Genomic DNA, 17,322 nt, shown 5'->3' on the forward strand with positions numbered 1-17,322 from the left:
CGGGGAAATGTGGATAAAACCATGAGTGACGATCGGGAAGTACAACAAATTATTGCACAAAACTCAATAGTATTCTCCCAACATAAATATGATTGTGGGAAAATGACCGGGAGTGTGTATATACAAGGCCCAAACCCCAAACCACAAAAGCAGTACGGTTTCCCAAAACAAGCAGAAGAAGAGATAGGGAAGGTGATACAGAGTCTGCTGCAGCAAGGGATATTAAGACTAATAGCTTCTACTAACAACGCGCCTATTTGGCTGGTGAGGAAACCCGATGGTAGCTGGCGACTAACGATAGACTACAGAGAATTAAATAAAGTCACCCCGTTAACAGCCCCTACTGTAGCAACTAGCCCAGAGACAGTAGTTCGACAAAATGAGGATGCGCAGTGGTTTACGGTTTTGGACATAAGTAACGGTTTTTGGTCTATTCCACTGGAGAAAGAATGTCAATATAAATTCACGACTTTCCAAGGTCAGCAATATACATGGACCGCCCTGCTGCAGGGATTTCACAATTCCCTGTCCATATTTCACCAACGGCTGAGGGAAGGGTTAAAAGGATTCTTGAGGCCTGAATGTCTAGTGCAGTATGTAGACGACTTACTCCTACAAACTAAAATCAAAAAGGAACATTATCAACTGCTAAATGAATTACTGCAGTTGTTAAATGATTTGGGATTAAAGATTAACCCTAAAAAAGCACAGATCATGAAACAAAAAGTTACTTGGGAATGATTCTGACACCGGGGAAGAGGGACATTGACAAGCGAAAGATAGAGACAGTTGGCAGCCTCCCTGTTCCACGGGATGTAAAAGGGTTAAGGTCCTTCTTGGGCTTGGTGGGATATTGCAGGGACCACATTGATGGATTCTCCACAAAAGCGGCCCCGCTGATGGAATTATTAAAAAAAAATGTGGCCTAGGAGTGGAAAACAGAACACACCCAGGCCATGACCGCTCTAAAGCAAGCACTAGTTGCCACACCTGCTCTGAAAACCCCAAATCTAACTGAGCCATTTTCATTGGAGGTGGCTACCACAGACACCACCCTTTCGGCAGTTCTATTACAGGCGACACACGGGAAATTATGACCAGTAGCGAACACCTCACGTATGCTCTCACCAGTAGAGCAGGGGTATACGGTATGCGAAAAACACTTGCTAGCTATCTTTTGGGCAGTGCAGCATTTTACCTATATAGTGGGACTAAACCGACTTACAATATTAACAGAACACACCCCTGTACTGCTACTGTTAGACGCCAGGATTAAGGATGGTTCAGTTAGCCAAAATAGAATCGCTAGATGGACATTGTTGCTGCAAGGAAGAAATATAACCGCAAAGGGGGTAAAAACCACCACTATGTTAGCAGACAACTTAGTTTATCAGGGAGAAAAACATGAATGTCAATTGATGATAGCAAATGATCCCAAGGGCCCATTTGTATCAAAAAAAAGGGGATGGAGTAAGACGGGGCCTGAAAACAGAAAAACAAAGGAAACAGGAAAGGAAGAACCCTATTTTAAAATTTTTGTGGATGGCTCTTCATCAGTACAGGATGGGGAAAGGAGAACTGGCTGTGGGATATACATGGAGGATGAACACGGAAAGGAAAGATATAGTGCAGCTTTGAAATGACCTAAAACTATGAGTGTGCAGGCAGCAGAACTAGCAGCCGTCGCATATGTGGTTGGCCACCCGGAATACTTTCCGCCCAGATCAGTCGTATATTCTGATAGCATGTATGTCTGTAATAGCCTCACAGAACATTTGCCCCTATGGGAAGAGAGAATTTGTCTCAGTGGATGGAAGGCTCCTTCCTTCAGCCCCGCTATTACGGTACATCTTTGAAGAAGCACAGGGGAAAGGATTTGGGGTCACAAAAGTGAAAGCTCATTCAAAACTATCTCCCGAAGGGAACAGGAAAGCTGATGAACTAGCCAAACGAGGTGCTGTAAGTGGACAGGAACGGTAACCACCGATTGGGGAAATCGGGGGCCAGAAAGAAAAGCAGGTCAAAGTAATGGATTTAACGGAGGAGCAAAAGAAAGACGGAGAATTGAAAAAAACTAATAGAAGGAGCAGAGTCAGACACATACAAAAGGCACGAGGGGGTCTATATTCAAGATGGAGAGGTTTTATGTGAGGGAAAATTTGTGGTGCCAGAGGGGGCACGAAACCAAATTATCCACTGGTACCATGACTTATGGGGACATAAAGGGACGGAGAGCACCCTGGATAGGATAAAGGAGGTGTGCTGGTGGCCTGGAATGAAAGGTGACATGGAACACTATGTCAAGAATTGTTTGATCTGTGCACAACACAACCCCAATAGAAATGTTAGGAAAGGGGCCCTCCGACATACTAGACCAATAGAAGGGCCTTAGACTAATTTACAGATAGACTTTGTAGGACCCCTTCCCCCCACTCCAGGAGGATACAAGTACATTCTAGTAATAGTGGATACTTTCACTAAATGGGTGGAAGCTTTTTCGACCAGAACAAACACAGCCAAAATTACTGCGAAAATTCTATTAGAAAAGGTGTTTACCCGTTGGGGTTTACCCCGAAGCATAGAATCAGATCAGGGAACACATTTTACAGCCCAAGTAATGCAAGATGTTATGACCCTTTTTGGGGTTAGACAGAGATTCCACATACCCTATAGACCACAGTCTAGTGGAATTGTGGAAAGAATGAATCGGACATTGAAAAACATGATAGCCAAAATGGTGCAGCAGCACAAGACAACCCGGCAGGTCGTTCTGCCCTATGTGCTGATGATAATCAGGAATACCGTGGCTTCATCAACACGCTACACTCCTTATAGACTCATGACAGGAAGGGACATGAGGGGAATGGAGGGGTTGGTAGGTTTGAATTTGTCCGAACCCGAGGTGGACCACATTATATCAGAAAAATGGGTACAACAGCTAGTAGAAACAGTAAAAGAAGCAAATTATGTAGCTGCTCACCGACAGGGAAAGAAGAAGCAGCAAAGCGAGGCTTATTTTGACGCAAAAGCTAGCCCGATAGAGTTGAGCCCCGGACAAAGAGTAATGATTAGAATACACCAGCCCACCTCATTCTTGAGTCCAAAGTTTGCTGGCCCCTATGAGATAGTAAACAAAGCTAGCCCATCTGTATACAAGGTACTAGCGACACTAGATAAGAGTGGCTGGTATCACATTAATCAGCTAAAGTTAGTGGGAGAAAAACAAGATAATCACCATTGGCATGCGCTGCTTGATGCTAACGATGTTCTGAATTCTGAAGGTCAGGGAGATCAAGAACAGCTACAGATCAAAGAAGAGGTGATTGAAAACAAATTTGATACTGTCAGTTCACATGCAAAGGCGAATCCAGGGAAAAAACGAAAGAAAAATAAAACAAAGAGGGGGAATAAGTGGGTTAGAAGAAACGGACGGTTAGAATCTGAAACAAATTGGGAACAGGATATGGACGGTCTGGCTCAGTATATGGAGAGACTGGACTTAAAATAGTACTTAAAAGAAACTGTAAATAAGAACAGAAAATACACTTGTTCATTACAGGTCCAACCTAAAATGAAGGGGATAATGCATTTTGTTGCTATCAGATTGACCATCATCAGAACTGCGGTTAAACCTGCCTTGGAGCCGTCACAACCAATGAACCTGTCTGAAGCAGTATCGACGGCGGAGGGATATCCCAAGACCAGGAACAACTTTGCTGTGCAGAATAAGACAGTCCGAACCAACAAAGGGAAAAGAGAGGATTTAAATTTGTATTATATGGGGGTGGATGGGTTAGCGTGCGCAGGAAAAACTTTGGGTATACCGGAGGGAGCGGGAGTACAGTTTTCATGCAACAAAGTTCTAGAGGTGACATTGTCAGTAATCCCAGAGGGAAAAATCATTAGTCAATTTGTGGGTCCATTTATTGAGCGACCATCGGAGAGCGACGGTCAAAGTAAAATAATGATCCACTGGGACCACACCTATGTGAATATTGACTGGGGTAGCGACTCATACCAGAGATATATTGATTGGGGACGATACAAACATATTACATAGCCACAGCGGCTAGGAACTATAACAAAGGGTGGAAACAGTGCCCGCTGGAAGAACACAATGTGGTCATTAACAATGTGACCTTAGACCTGGTTGTCGGTGGATAAGTTCTGCCTAAGCCAATAATGAGGATGGTAATAAATGGAAACCTCACAGTCCAACGTACCGATATAGACCAAGATCTGCGGAAATATGTTCCTACCGAACTACCACCCACTCCGCACCTGACTGCAGATTGGACGCAAATAGCGGAGGTAGCCAATGAGATAATTCATCAATGGACTAAACATACTACAATAATTAGAACTCATGTTGATAAAGCAGAGGAACTGCTACAGGACCCTGGGTTCTGGGATAAGTTTTGGAATTGGGGATCTAATGTTCAAATACATCCATGGGTCAGGATTTTATCGCATGCTGTTGTAGTTGTGATCATATGTGCATTAATACTTTTCATATTCAACATATGTCAGCTTAGAAGGAAAATTGAAATTTTGCACCGATTGAACGTTAGTGCTGTAATGAAACAGAAGAAACGATTATCAGTATAAGAACTGTGTGAAGTATATTTTATATACGCTTCTCTTTTATATTTTTATATAACCATATGATATCACGAATGTAACATGCCCATTGGGGGACAATGACAACCTCAGGAATGGTACACAGAAAGGGAGAATAATGATCCTAAGATAAGTATCTTTGGATTAAAAAGGGGGAGATGTTCACCAGGGGCTGCAGCCAAACTGCTGACACATAGGCAAAAGCAACTTTTGACCTGAAGTAACCTGAGTTCAGTCACTGGCCTGAGCTGGCTGGAACCGGTTTGAAGTAGCTGAGTTTCGTGAAGAACGAAGGGAATGGGATAACACACAAGTCCTTATTTAGAAAAGGAGTAATGTGGTAATGCTACCTAAGTCCTTGAGGTGTCAGCTGTGGCTCAGTTCATAGCACCCTCGCCTTTGAATCAGAGGGTTGTGGGTTCATGTCCCACTCCCGGAAACCAAGAACTGTGAATGTACTCGAAAGAGTTACAATCTGTGACTGTTGATAACTCGAAAGAGTTACCTAAGTCCTTGGGATAGAGCCAATGAGGAGATGCCACAGACTAGGCAAGCAAGCCTAAACCAATGGGAGAGAGACAGCACAGCTTGAAGAGATAAAATTCAGAATAAGAATGGAGAATCTCTGGCTTGGAGCCAGCGAAGACTCCGGAGAACAACCATCGCGGAAGTGGAAGAACCTGCGTCAGCAATGTAGAGATGACGTCGAAAGAGAAAGAGAACGGAACGCCTGGCCAGCGTCAGCTCTCCTTTTCGGGTATTAGCTTTTATATTCTGTGACCACTTAGGGAGTGTCAGAGAAACCTAGCGGGTGTGCATTTAGATCCTAGTTTGGGTATAAATCTGTATAACCTGGTGTAAACTGCATGTCTATATCTAACCAGACGTATAAGCTATATGTATATGATCTAACAACGTGAATAAAGCAAATTTAGAGTTAAGAGAGAATTGACTCTTCTCTTTGTACTAAGCCAATAACCGTTACCTCCGGTCAACAGCTGTCAGCTAAGCAATAAGTTGCTCTATTTTGTTTTTTAAAAAGCTTCGCAGTGTTTTACTACAATTCATGAATTTTCTTTGTTATAGAAAGTTGCATTGCTGCAAAAGTTGTCGCTGCGGTTGACATCAATACTGTCGCTAATGAAGTTTACAAGCACAACTTTCCTTATACCTACCTCTGTGCCAAGACAATTGAAGTAAGTTGTAACCATATAATTTTGTGACCTTTTATGCATTAGTCGTCACTGAAATTCAATATCAGCATGTTGAGGAAAGAATAAGTCTGAAGCCAGTCTATACCTTGAGATTGATTTTTTTTTCTCCCCAAGTCTGCAAAGTAAAGACACAGATTCCAATTCCCCCTAACATCAAGTGTTGATACTCTTTTTATATTCTTGTAATGAAACCCTAGCATTGCCCTGACTGGGGACAGCTGCTCTTAATTATCAATTTAAAACATGAACTCTATTGCAGCACAATTTGCACATTAACAGATCCCATTCTTCAAGCGTATTTTCTTTGTGGATTAAAAAAAAGAGCTGAAGACAGAAATAAATCACACATTTTCAAAATTCATATCCTAAGTCATCCCTCCTCTAGTATCTCCAGTAACTTTTCACTAGAGATATTCCTTTTGGCAAAACAATCTTATAACTGATGGTTGCATCAACCCATTAGAGCTTAGAGATTTTCTTTTTCCCCACCATTTGTTTTAGACTTGTGATATCAATATGCAACCTTTCACACTCACACTCTTTGTGGAGTATACATGATCCCACAATGATCGAATGTCAATATAACATCCTATTGGGACATTTCTATCGTTGTTTCCCCCATGTAGTATTTCCCATAAAGTTTTCAATAAAAAAGAATGGCATAAAAACCTCCTCTTCTAGGGCGAGAGTCTCTGCAGCCAGGGCACTCTTTACTACCAGGTTTATTTTCTTCCTTCCCAGGTCATGGGGCAACAGTTCCCATTTTCTCCTACAAGAAATATTACGAAACTGCTGCACTTGAAAAGCCATCAAGGTTTGAGTGAGAAGGGTCACTGAGCACAATCAGTTTCATATTCTTAGGGTTACCCAACTTTGGACACTTCAGTACACATTTCTCCACCTTTAACTTTAATGTTTTGTTCACCGTAAGTTGTCCTGAACATTAGGATGTTTCATTGTTGTACTTAGTTCCAAAAACAGCTTGCACCGGCCTTGTTTGTGTGGCTAGCCAATTTAATTTTCTAACCAGACAGTACATCTGGTCTGCCTCATCTTTCGAACCATCTGCATCTTTCTGTGAGGACATAGCCCTCTTAACTGTGATAGGGCTAACACTTTATAAATATTACTGCTGGTGTAAAGTAATTTCAGATCCACAGGGTTTTATTTCTAATGCAATATATTTAAAGGCCCCATTAGCCTGACTCCAAACCTTAAAATTGTTCTAATCTTGTCAATAACTTTGTTCTGAAACTCACTAGTGCCACCCCTTTGGAAGTCATCAACTTGCATCATGAAGATGCCCACAGGTTTCCCACAATGGTTCCAGTAAAACATGGCAGGATCTGCCATCATTTGGAGGCAACCCAACTTTAACGACACTGCTTGAACTGGAAAGTACCATACTCTGGAAGCATCATTTAAACTATGTTCGCACTTATTCAAATTCCAAAGCTTCCCTTCTACTTCTGGCATCTCCTTTGAAGGTTTGAGAAACACTTCCCGCTGAAGGTTATCACCCTGCAGAAACACAGCTTTTATATCTATGGACTTACACTCCATGAAAACAGTGCCAAAAGGGTCAAAAGGTTTTTTCAAAATTACCTTCCCTGCTGTGGTTGAGTCCACTCTGATTTCATTATCTGCTAAGCTTTCTTCAAATCCCCAGGCCACTAACCTAGCCTTGGCCTTATAAGTCGCATTCAGTAAGACTTTTTTCGTGCAGAATCACCTATGTGACAATGTTGTTTGACCCCCATTTGAGACTTCTGAATACACACCAAACTTCCTCCAACTATCCAACTCCCTCTGTTAAAGGCTCCTTTATAGCTTTATCCCCCAACTTGTTCACCTTTACAAAAACCTCTCAGTTGTGATAACTCCTGTTTTACTATTTTGTACTGCATGGTACTGCATTCTCCATTCTACTCTGGTGTCTAGTCAAGCTGCGACCCCTACCTGTCTGTTGGAATCTTTCCGGGCTTCTACTGTTAGATCCCCTGTATGTCCTATCCGCCATGTGAACGCTCCCTCACCCAGAATTCATCACCCTACGCAATAATGTAACTCGAGTTATGCTTCCTTATTTTCCATTCTTGTACTCCGTTCTCCCAGTCAATGGACTTCACTGCTTCTCCATCCTGGACATTCGACCAATTCCTATATTTTCTAGTAGATTTTCCTACCTATCCCACTATTGATGCATCCCTCCAGTTATCTGACCCTTCTGGGTGGTATGATACCAGGGAACCCACTTTGGGCAAATGACCTCTGGAAAAAATAACCCTTCCCTGTTCATCATTAGATTTTCTACTGATATCTAACCCCTGATCTATCATATCTTGTCCCTCTGGTTCTGTCCCGTAAAATATGAGTATGCGATGCAGATGGTGCTTCATCATCTTCTATCACTTTGTCAGTATCTCCAAATTCATATTTCGTTCCGGTGACCCATTGTCTGATTCCCATGTTGAATAATAACAGTTTTCCCTTCTTGTCCTATAACTTGCCCTGGGCCTTCCATTCCTTTTTCCCCTCTCTCTTATAATAAACCAGATGACCTGAAGTAAACTTTACCTCAGATGGTCTAATGCGGTGTCGCAATGCTCTCCTAATTCTTCCCGAAACCTCAGCTTTGATGAATGCTTTCCTGCTTGTGTGTAAGGCATTTAAGTGAGCAGAAGAAAATGGAGCTAATGGTAATTCCTTCAAGAGCAGGGGGAGCATCCGATAACACTGAAGGGAACTTTGGATTCTTGCCATTCACCAATTGGTATAGACTATACACCCCAGCCATTTGTAAAGGATTTCTTGCATTAGCAGCCCATGCCAGTACCGTTTGCAACTTGGTCTTGTTGGTCCGCTAATATCTTATGTCACATTTCATCGATTACTGCATGGTTCCTCTCACACAAGCCATTGCTGAATGGGATCTCAGCCGCAGCATTCATGATATTCAAATTTTTATGCATCCCAGAATTCATCATTTTCAAATTCTCGTCCATTATCTGTTAGGAAATTCACTAGTGTCCCTAATCCAGTACCCATCTGTTTCTCCATGACCTTGCCTACAATGGTCTGCTTGCCCATGCCATTTATTATCGTAGATGGGCTAAATCTAGTCACCATATCTATCCTTGTCCAATGCTTTTAAGTCCATTGCCATTACATCATTAATTTCCCTGGCCAGTGGCAGACTCTCAAAGGACATGGTGGTGGTGTTTGATATTCAATACAAATGTCACTTCGAGCCGTAACTTGCTCAATAAGTGTGCCATATTCTTTATCAACTACTCCAGCGTCTTGCAACAAAGCTTTCAATTTCTGTGATGATGCTGGATGTGCAAACAGTTTGTTTAACTTCTATACAATCCTTGTCCACCAAACTTTTATCCCCAAAAGTTAACAATGCTGCTTGGACCCCCTGATGAGAAATACCTAGTTTTCTCAACAGCAGGCAGTAATGGCCTGAAATGAAGATCTACGGTTTTCCCGAGTGCAATTGCTTTGTCATTCTTCATGTCTAATTTCATCTGTGCTTTTTTCAATTGACTCAACAATACTCAATTACTCAACAATAGAGGTATCTCACTAGAGACCACATCAGTGCTGGTGAAGAGACTGATCCCAGCTATCTTGCTTGGGAGGACTACTTTTTTTTTAAAGACGTCAGTGTGTTGTCATCCCCAAACCTAAATCAGGTGGAATTTCCATACTCCTTAACCTTGCGCCTGGTCTGCCTCATCAAAGGATTCCAGGTAGCAGATATGCCAATCCACCCCTCACACTGTGGAAGTGTAACTGCTATCCTGCACTGCGCAGTTCAATAAATCCACAACCAAAATATTCATCACTGGATTCAAACTCCCAGTGACTAACACAATTCCTTCATCATTCTCAGCATTATTTTATGCGTTCCTTAAAAAACACAATTCTTTTGCTGACGACGATTCATTGCGCAATGATATTTAGAATCACACCAATAAATCATTCCCCCCATGCATTTCTTGGGTTTAAGTGTCTATGGTTGCCATTCCGGAGCTGCTTTGTATCTCTATTTTCACATTTGCTAAAAGTGCGACCATCTTCAGACCACCTGTCAACAACTCCATCTTTATACTGAAATCTGCATCTACCATTTTGATGATCTCAAATTTCGGTAATCATGGAGTCTTCCATCCTTTGCTTTGCAGCAGAGTTGTCTGTATTTGATAGAAACATCGTTGGAAATGACTGCTTTCCCATAAGTTGTTTAGCGCAGCAGCTATCTGGTCTAGGAACAAGTGTTTTCCATGGGCAGAATTTTAAGTTCGGCATGCGGGTGCTTGCCCGACCCGCTCGAGCCTAAAATAGCATACGATGATGTCAGGCAAGTGTCCTGACATCATCCTGCACGCGATATTTCGGTCGGCGGGTGCAGGAGTCGGAAACGTGCCCTTCGACAATTAAGAGGGCAATTAAGTTTCCATACCCCTTAACCTTGCGCCCGGTCTGCCACATCAAGGGATTCCAGGTAGCAATTAAGCCAATCCACCCCACACACTGTGGAAGTGTAACTGCTATCCAGCACTGCGCAGTTGAATAAATCCACAACCAAAATATTCATCACTGGATTCAGACTCCCAGTTCCAATTGTCCCTGATTTTTCGTGGTCCGTCCAACCTTACAGTTGGCGGATGAGCGAATCTGCCAGGCGGACTTTGCATTTTTGATGAAACCTCATCCAAGGGCAGTATAAGGTTTACGTTAATAAATAAAAAATAAAATGTATGTACAGAATTATCATGTATATGTTCAGGTGACTGATTGTGATGCGTGGACATTTTTTTCCGCATTTTAAAATCTTTATTTATTGGTTTTAAATTCTTCAGCTCCCTGAGCCCTGAGGCAGCTCTCAGCTTTCATTCCATGCTCCCCTGCGCCTATGTTAGTGCCTGCCCTCCTCCCACCCCCATCCTGGCATAGCTGAGCATTCCAGCACGCGTTTCACTCTGGCTGGCCATTAATTTGGCCAACAGCGTGAAATTGCGGTTGGGGGCCAATCGCAGGCAGTGGTCCGTTCCCTGGCTACTCCCGCGCCCGTCAATCTCGTCCGCACGTCGACCTAAAAATCCTGCACCATGAAATTGAACCCCTATCAAAAACCAAGTCTTATCAACATGAGAAATGCATGCACAGTCCAGTAACTTCAAAGGCAATACAGACTCCAGGATTTCCAAGGTTAAACTTTATCAGTCTCTTATACCACTTATCAAAGTCCATAATATATTTCTCCGTGGACTGACCATCTGTCTTCTAAAATCTATCAAAAGTTGACCATACTTCATATGCTTTCAACAAATTATCCTTTTTGCAAAATTTATCCAACCACTGTAACAGAAGGGTTCATCCCTCTTCAGTGTCCAAGTCATCCACATCCAATTCTGAAGATTCCAAATCTTCTTGCAGGAAGTGACAAAGCCAGGGCCATACCTTGTTTCCTCCGGAATAATGAGGTAACTCGTATCCACATTTCAACTTCATTTTTCCATTGCTGATGTGCTTCCACCTCTGGAAACAAAACCAGTGGATAGCCAAAACCTGAAATTTTGCCTCATCCTTCTGCCATTTTATAACTGAGGTTTTCAGAAGTGGTATGCTATTTTTACCTTATGGAGGATAGCGACAAAACTTCAACAACTAATCACTAGAGTTTACTGTTCAGCCTCTGCCACCATGATAAATCAAATATCAGTATGTTGGGGGAAGAATGAGTCTGAAGCTAGTCTGTATCTTAGAACTGATTTATTTCCAAGGATGCAGAGTAAAGACACAGACCCTTCCAATTCCCCCTGATATCCAGTGTGAACACCTTTTTTATACTCTTGTAATGAAACCCTAACACTTCCCCCAATTGGGGACAGCTGTTCTTAATCATTAACGTAAAGCATGAACTCTATTGAAACAATTTCAACACTAACATTTACATGCTTTATTTGTGAGAAATAACAACCATTTTAAACATTTTTTGTGTTTTTTTCTATGCCCTTGATTGTTTGATCCAATGCTATTAATAATAAAAATACCATTTAGTATTTTTAGCTAGACATGGGATTGATAGGCGATTTAAAAAATGAAGGTCCATCTAGTTCACTTTTAACGTTCTGGCGATGCAGCAATAATGGAGTTGTTGTCTAATCATAGCAATCGATAACTATAAATTAATCTATAATAGATTCAGATGTGAAGTGTCAAAAAGATGCTAGTGCTACTCTTCCTCCCAAGTACACTTGTCATGTCATTTCTCAAATTACTCATATGCAGTATCCCAAGATTTTATTTTCCATTTGAACACTATCTGCTTTCACTGTTGTCCCATGGAGGCTGTTTCATAGAAGTACCATTTCCCAATAGTTCATTGCATAATGGCCAGAATTTGCCGTGTTTTTGACATCAAGCTGTCAGCATTCACCATCATTACTCTTCTGAATCTGACAGCAACTTCAGGATGTAGCACAAGCACAGATTAATGTGAAAATCTTGAAGTTGGAATCTGCCATTCACTAACACGTTGTGGAATTCACCTCCACCCCCCCACAACCCAGAGCTGGCAATCAGTGGAATCAATTGATTTAGCAGGAACCTCCCCTTTTCCACTCAGATCGCTGTTAGATTTGATCTTAGAGTCATAGTTATAGAGTCGTAGAGGTCTACTGCACAGAAAAAGGCCCTTTGGCCCATCAAGTTTGCGCCAGTCAAACGAGTACCTAACTATTCTAACCCCATTTTCCACCACTAGGCCCAAAGCCTTGTATGCCATGGCATCGCAAGTGCACATCCGAATACTTAAATGTTATGAGGGTTTCTGCCTCTACCACTCTTTCAGGCAGTGAGTTCCAGATTCCCACCACCCTCTGGGTGAAAAATTCTTCCTCGCATCCCCTCTAAACCTCCTGCCCCTTACCTTAAATCTATGCCCCCGAGTTATTGATCCCTCCACCAAGGGGAAAAGTTCCTTCCTATCTACCCTATCTATGCCTCTCATAAATTTATACACCTCAATCATGTCCCCCTTCAATCTCCTCTGTTCCAGGGAAAATAACCGCAGTCTATCCAATCTCGCCTCATAACTAAAACTCCCCAGCCCAGGCAACATCCTGGCAAATCTTCTCTGCACACTAGTGCAATCACATCCTTCCTATAATGCGGATTCCAGAACTGCACGCAATACTCTAGCTGTGGCCTAACCACCGTTTTATACAGTTCCAGCATAACCTCCCTGCTCTTATATTCTATGCCTCGGCTAATAAAGGCAAGTGTTCCATTTGCCTTCTTAACTACCTTATCTACCTGTCCCTCTACCTTAAGGGACTGGTGGACATGCACACCAAGGTCCCCCTGATCCTTGGTACTTCCCAGGGCCCTACCAGAGAGGTATTGAAAATTATTGCCAGCGCCCCTGCTATCTCCTCCCTTGCCTCACTCAACAGCCTGGGATACATTTCATCCGGGCCTGGAGATCTACTTTATTTGCCAGACCACTTAGAACCTCCTTCCTTTCTATGCTAATTTCTTTAATTTTATCATAGTCCTTCTGCCTGATTTCCATACCCACGTCGTCCCTCTCACTGTGAACACCGACACAAAGTATTCATTTAGAACTCTACCTATGTCTTCCGGCTCCACACACAAATTACCACCATGGTCCTGAATGAGCCCTACTCTTTCCCTAGTTATTCTCTTACTCTTAACGTACTTGTAAAATAACTTTGGATTTTGCTTTATTTTACCTGCCAATGTTTTTTCATGCCCCCTTTTTGCTCTCCTAATTTCCAGTTTAAGCTCCCCCCTACACATTCTATACTCCTCTAGGGCTTCCGCTGTTTTGAGCCCTCGGTATCTGCTAAAAGCCTCCCTTTTTCTCTTAATCCAATCCTGTATATCCCTCGACATCCAGGGTCCCTGGATTTGTTGGTCCCACCCTTTATCTTTACTAGAATATGTTGGCCCTGTATTATCCCTATTTCCTCCTTGAATGAGTCCCACTGCTTTGACGCAGATTTACCTAAAAGCAGCTGCTCCCAGTCCATTCAAATGATCCCTAATCTTATCAAAATCAACCTTCCCCCAATTTAGTACTCTGATTTCTGGCCTATCCTTGTCCTTTTCCCTAACAGCCTTGAATCTAACGGAGTTACGATCACTATCTGCAAAATGCTCCCCCACTAATACCTCTACCACTTGCCCGGCTTCATTCCCTAAAATTAAGTCCAAGACCACCCCTTCTCTTGAAGGACCTTCTATGTACCGGCTTAAAAAGCTCTCCTGGAGGCATTTTAAGAATTCCCCTCCCTCTAAACCTATCACACTATGACTAACCCAGTTAATGTTGGGGAAGTTGAAATCCCCCACTATTACCACCCTATTATTTTTACACTTCTCTGAAATTTTCCTACTTATCTGCTCTTCTATTTCTCTCTGACTGTTTGGGGGCCTATAGTACATGCCCAGCAATGTGATTGTTCCTTTTTCGTTTTTAAGTTCTACCCATATGGCTTCATTTGAGGAGCCTTCTAAGATGTCATTCCTCCTTACTGCTGTAATTGATTCCTTGATCAGTATTGCAATACCCCTTCTTTTACCTCCTTCCCTGTCTCAGCTGAAGACCCTAAATCCTGGAATATTGAGCTGCCAATCCAGCCCCTCTCTCAACCATGTCTCTGTGACAGCAATGACATCATACTTCCACACGTTAATTTGTGCCCTCAACTCATCTGCTTTATTCACAGAATCACAGAATCTCACAGTGCAGAAGAGGCCCTTTGGCCCATCAAGTCTGCACCGACACGTGAGAAACGCCTGACCTACCTACCTAATCCCATTTACCAGCACTTGGCCCATAGCCTTGAATGTTATGACGTACCAAGTGCTCATCCAGGTACTTTTTAAAGGATGTGAGGCAACCTGCCTCCACCACCCTCCCAGGCAGTGCATTCCAGACTGTCACCACCCTCTGGGTAAAAATGTTTTTCCTCACATCCCCCTAAACCTCCTGCCCCTCACCTTGAACTTATGTCCCCTCGTGACTGACCCTTCAACTAAGGGGAACAGCTGCTCCCTATCCGCCCTGTCCATGCCCCTCATAATCTTGTACACCTCTATCAGGTCGCCCCCTCCGTCTTCTCTGCTCCAACGAAAACAACCCAAGTCTATCCAACTTCTCTTCATAACTTAAATGTTTCATCCCAGGCAACATCCTGGTGAATCTCCTCTGCACCCCCTCCAGTGCAATCACATCCTTCCTATAATGTAGCGACCAAAACTGCACACAGTACTCCAGCTGTGGCCTCACCAAGGTTCTATCCAACTCCAACTTGATCTCCCTACTTTTGTAATCTATGCCTCGATTGATAAAGGCAACTGTCCCATATGCCCTTTTCACCACCCAACTAACATGTCCCTCCACCTTCAGAGATCTATGGATACACACACCAAGGTCCCTTTGTTCCTCAGAACTTCCTAGTGTCATGCCGTTCATTGAATATTTCCTTGTCAAATTACTCCTTCCAAACTATATCACCTCACACTTTTCAGGGTTAAATTCCATCTGCCACTTATCTGCCCATTTGACCATCGCGTCTATATCTTCCTGTAGTCCAAGACACTCAACCTCACTATTAACCATGAGGCCAATCTTTGTGTCATCTGCAAACTTACTAATCCTACCCCCCACATAGTCATCTATGTCGTTTATATAAATGACAAATAATAGGGGACCGAGCACAGATCCCTATGGTATGCGACTGGACACTGGCTTCCAGTCACTAAAGCATCCTTCTGTCATCACCCTCTGTCTCCGACAACTAAGCCAATTTTGAATCCACCTTATCAAATTACCCTGTATCCCATGTGCCTTTGCCTTCTTTATAAGTGTCCTATGTGGGACCTTGTCAAAGGCTTTGCTGAAATCCATATAGAACACATCATCGTCAGACTCCTTGCATTAAAATAAATACCATTCAACCGTGCCAAACTCCCTTGTGCCTTAACTGGCCTATAATTTCTATGCCTTCCTGACTCACTTGCTCTCTCTCCTTCTAATTTTGGCTGTGCATCTCCCCTTGCTGAACCTCCTCTCAGGATCTCATCCCCCTGCCAAAGTTAGTTTAAACCCTCCCCAACAGCACTAGCAAACCTCCCCGCAAGGATGCCGGTCCCATTCCGGTTCAGGTGCAACCAATCTGCCTTGTACAAGTCCCACCGCCCCAAGAAACGGTCCCAATGTCCTAGAAATCTAAAGCTCTCCCTCCTGCACTACCTCTCTAGCCACGCATTCATCTCGACTAACCTCCTATTCTATACTCACTAGCACGTGGCACCTGAAGTAATCCAGAGATTACTACCTTTGAGGTCCTGTTTTTTAATCTGCTCCCTAAATTCTGCTTGCAGTACCTCGTCCCTCTTTCTACCTATGTCGTTGGTACCAATATGTACCAGGATCTCTGTCTGTTTGCCCTCCCCTTTTAGAATGTCCTGCAGCTGTCCAATGACATCCTTAACCCTGGCACCAGGGAGGCAACATACCGTCCTGGAGTCATGTCCACAGCCGCAGAAATGCCTGCCTGTTCCCCTTACTATTGAGTCTCCTACCACTATTGCTCTTCCCCTCTTTTTCCTCCCGCCCTGTGCAGCTGAGCCACTCACAGTGTCATGAGCGTGGCTGCACTCCCCAGAGGAACTGTCACTCTCACCATTTTCCAACACAGAAAAACAGTTCTCGAGCGAGATGCACCCTGGGGATTTCCTGACTACCCACCCGACACCTTTCTTCTGACTGATGTTTACCCATTCCCTCTCTGTCTGCACTTCCGTAAGCTGTGGGGTGACCTCGCCTAAAAATGTGCTATCCACGAAACTCTCAGCCTTGCGGATGCACCTCAGTGCCTCCAGCTGCTGCTCAAGCTCTGAAACTAGGAGCTCAAGTAGCTGCAGCTGGTGGCACTTCCTGCACACGTGGTTGGTCAGAGCGCAAGGAGCGTCTAGGACTTCCCACATGTTGCAGGCAGTGCATAACATGGGACTGAGCTGCCCTGCCATGCCTCTAGTTGAAAAAAAACTTACTTTAAGTTAAATACAGTAAAAAAAATGTTAAATTATTTATGTATTTAAATAAAAACTAGAGCTCTTACCTTTCCTTAGCTTAATCTATTTTAAAGTGGAGAAAAAAACTGGAGAAAAACACTTACCCACTACTCACCAATCAGCTCTCACCTTTATGCTGAAGTCACTTTTTGAAGCTTCCCCGCGCTCACGCTGGTTCTGAACTCTCCGCCGCTCTCTTGCACTGTCTTGTGATGTCATTCTTGTTATTTTCAACAAGAACTGACTACAGGACACTCTTCCCAGACTTTTTTTTTTGTAAAAATATACTTTATTCATAAAATATCTTCAATCACATTCAAAACCATTTCAAAAACAACATTACAAGGGTACAATCCAGGTTAAACTT

General features: G+C 43.0%; 1 protein-coding gene across 5 annotated transcripts in view; it reads left to right on the top strand.

Moving 5' to 3' along the window:
- The window catches only part of trdmt1 (tRNA aspartic acid methyltransferase 1), a 110,446-nt gene that overhangs the window by 46,484 nt on the left and 46,640 nt on the right, over positions 1-17,322 (top strand). For all 5 annotated transcript variants that reach the window (XR_013576155.1, XR_013576154.1, XM_078538408.1 and 2 more), the window contains exon 2: positions 5,707-5,816. Coding sequence is in view for 3 of the 5 variants with exons in the window: in XM_078538408.1 (XP_078394534.1) it covers positions 5,707-5,816 (110 nt within the window). In the remaining 2 variants the exon portion in view is untranslated. The remainder of the gene's footprint in view (positions 1-5,706; positions 5,817-17,322) is intronic.

Source organism: Cetorhinus maximus, chromosome 3, assembly GCF_964194155.1.
Source record: "Cetorhinus maximus chromosome 3, sCetMax3.hap1.1, whole genome shotgun sequence".
Classification (NCBI taxonomy): domain Eukaryota; kingdom Metazoa; phylum Chordata; class Chondrichthyes; order Lamniformes; family Cetorhinidae; genus Cetorhinus; species Cetorhinus maximus.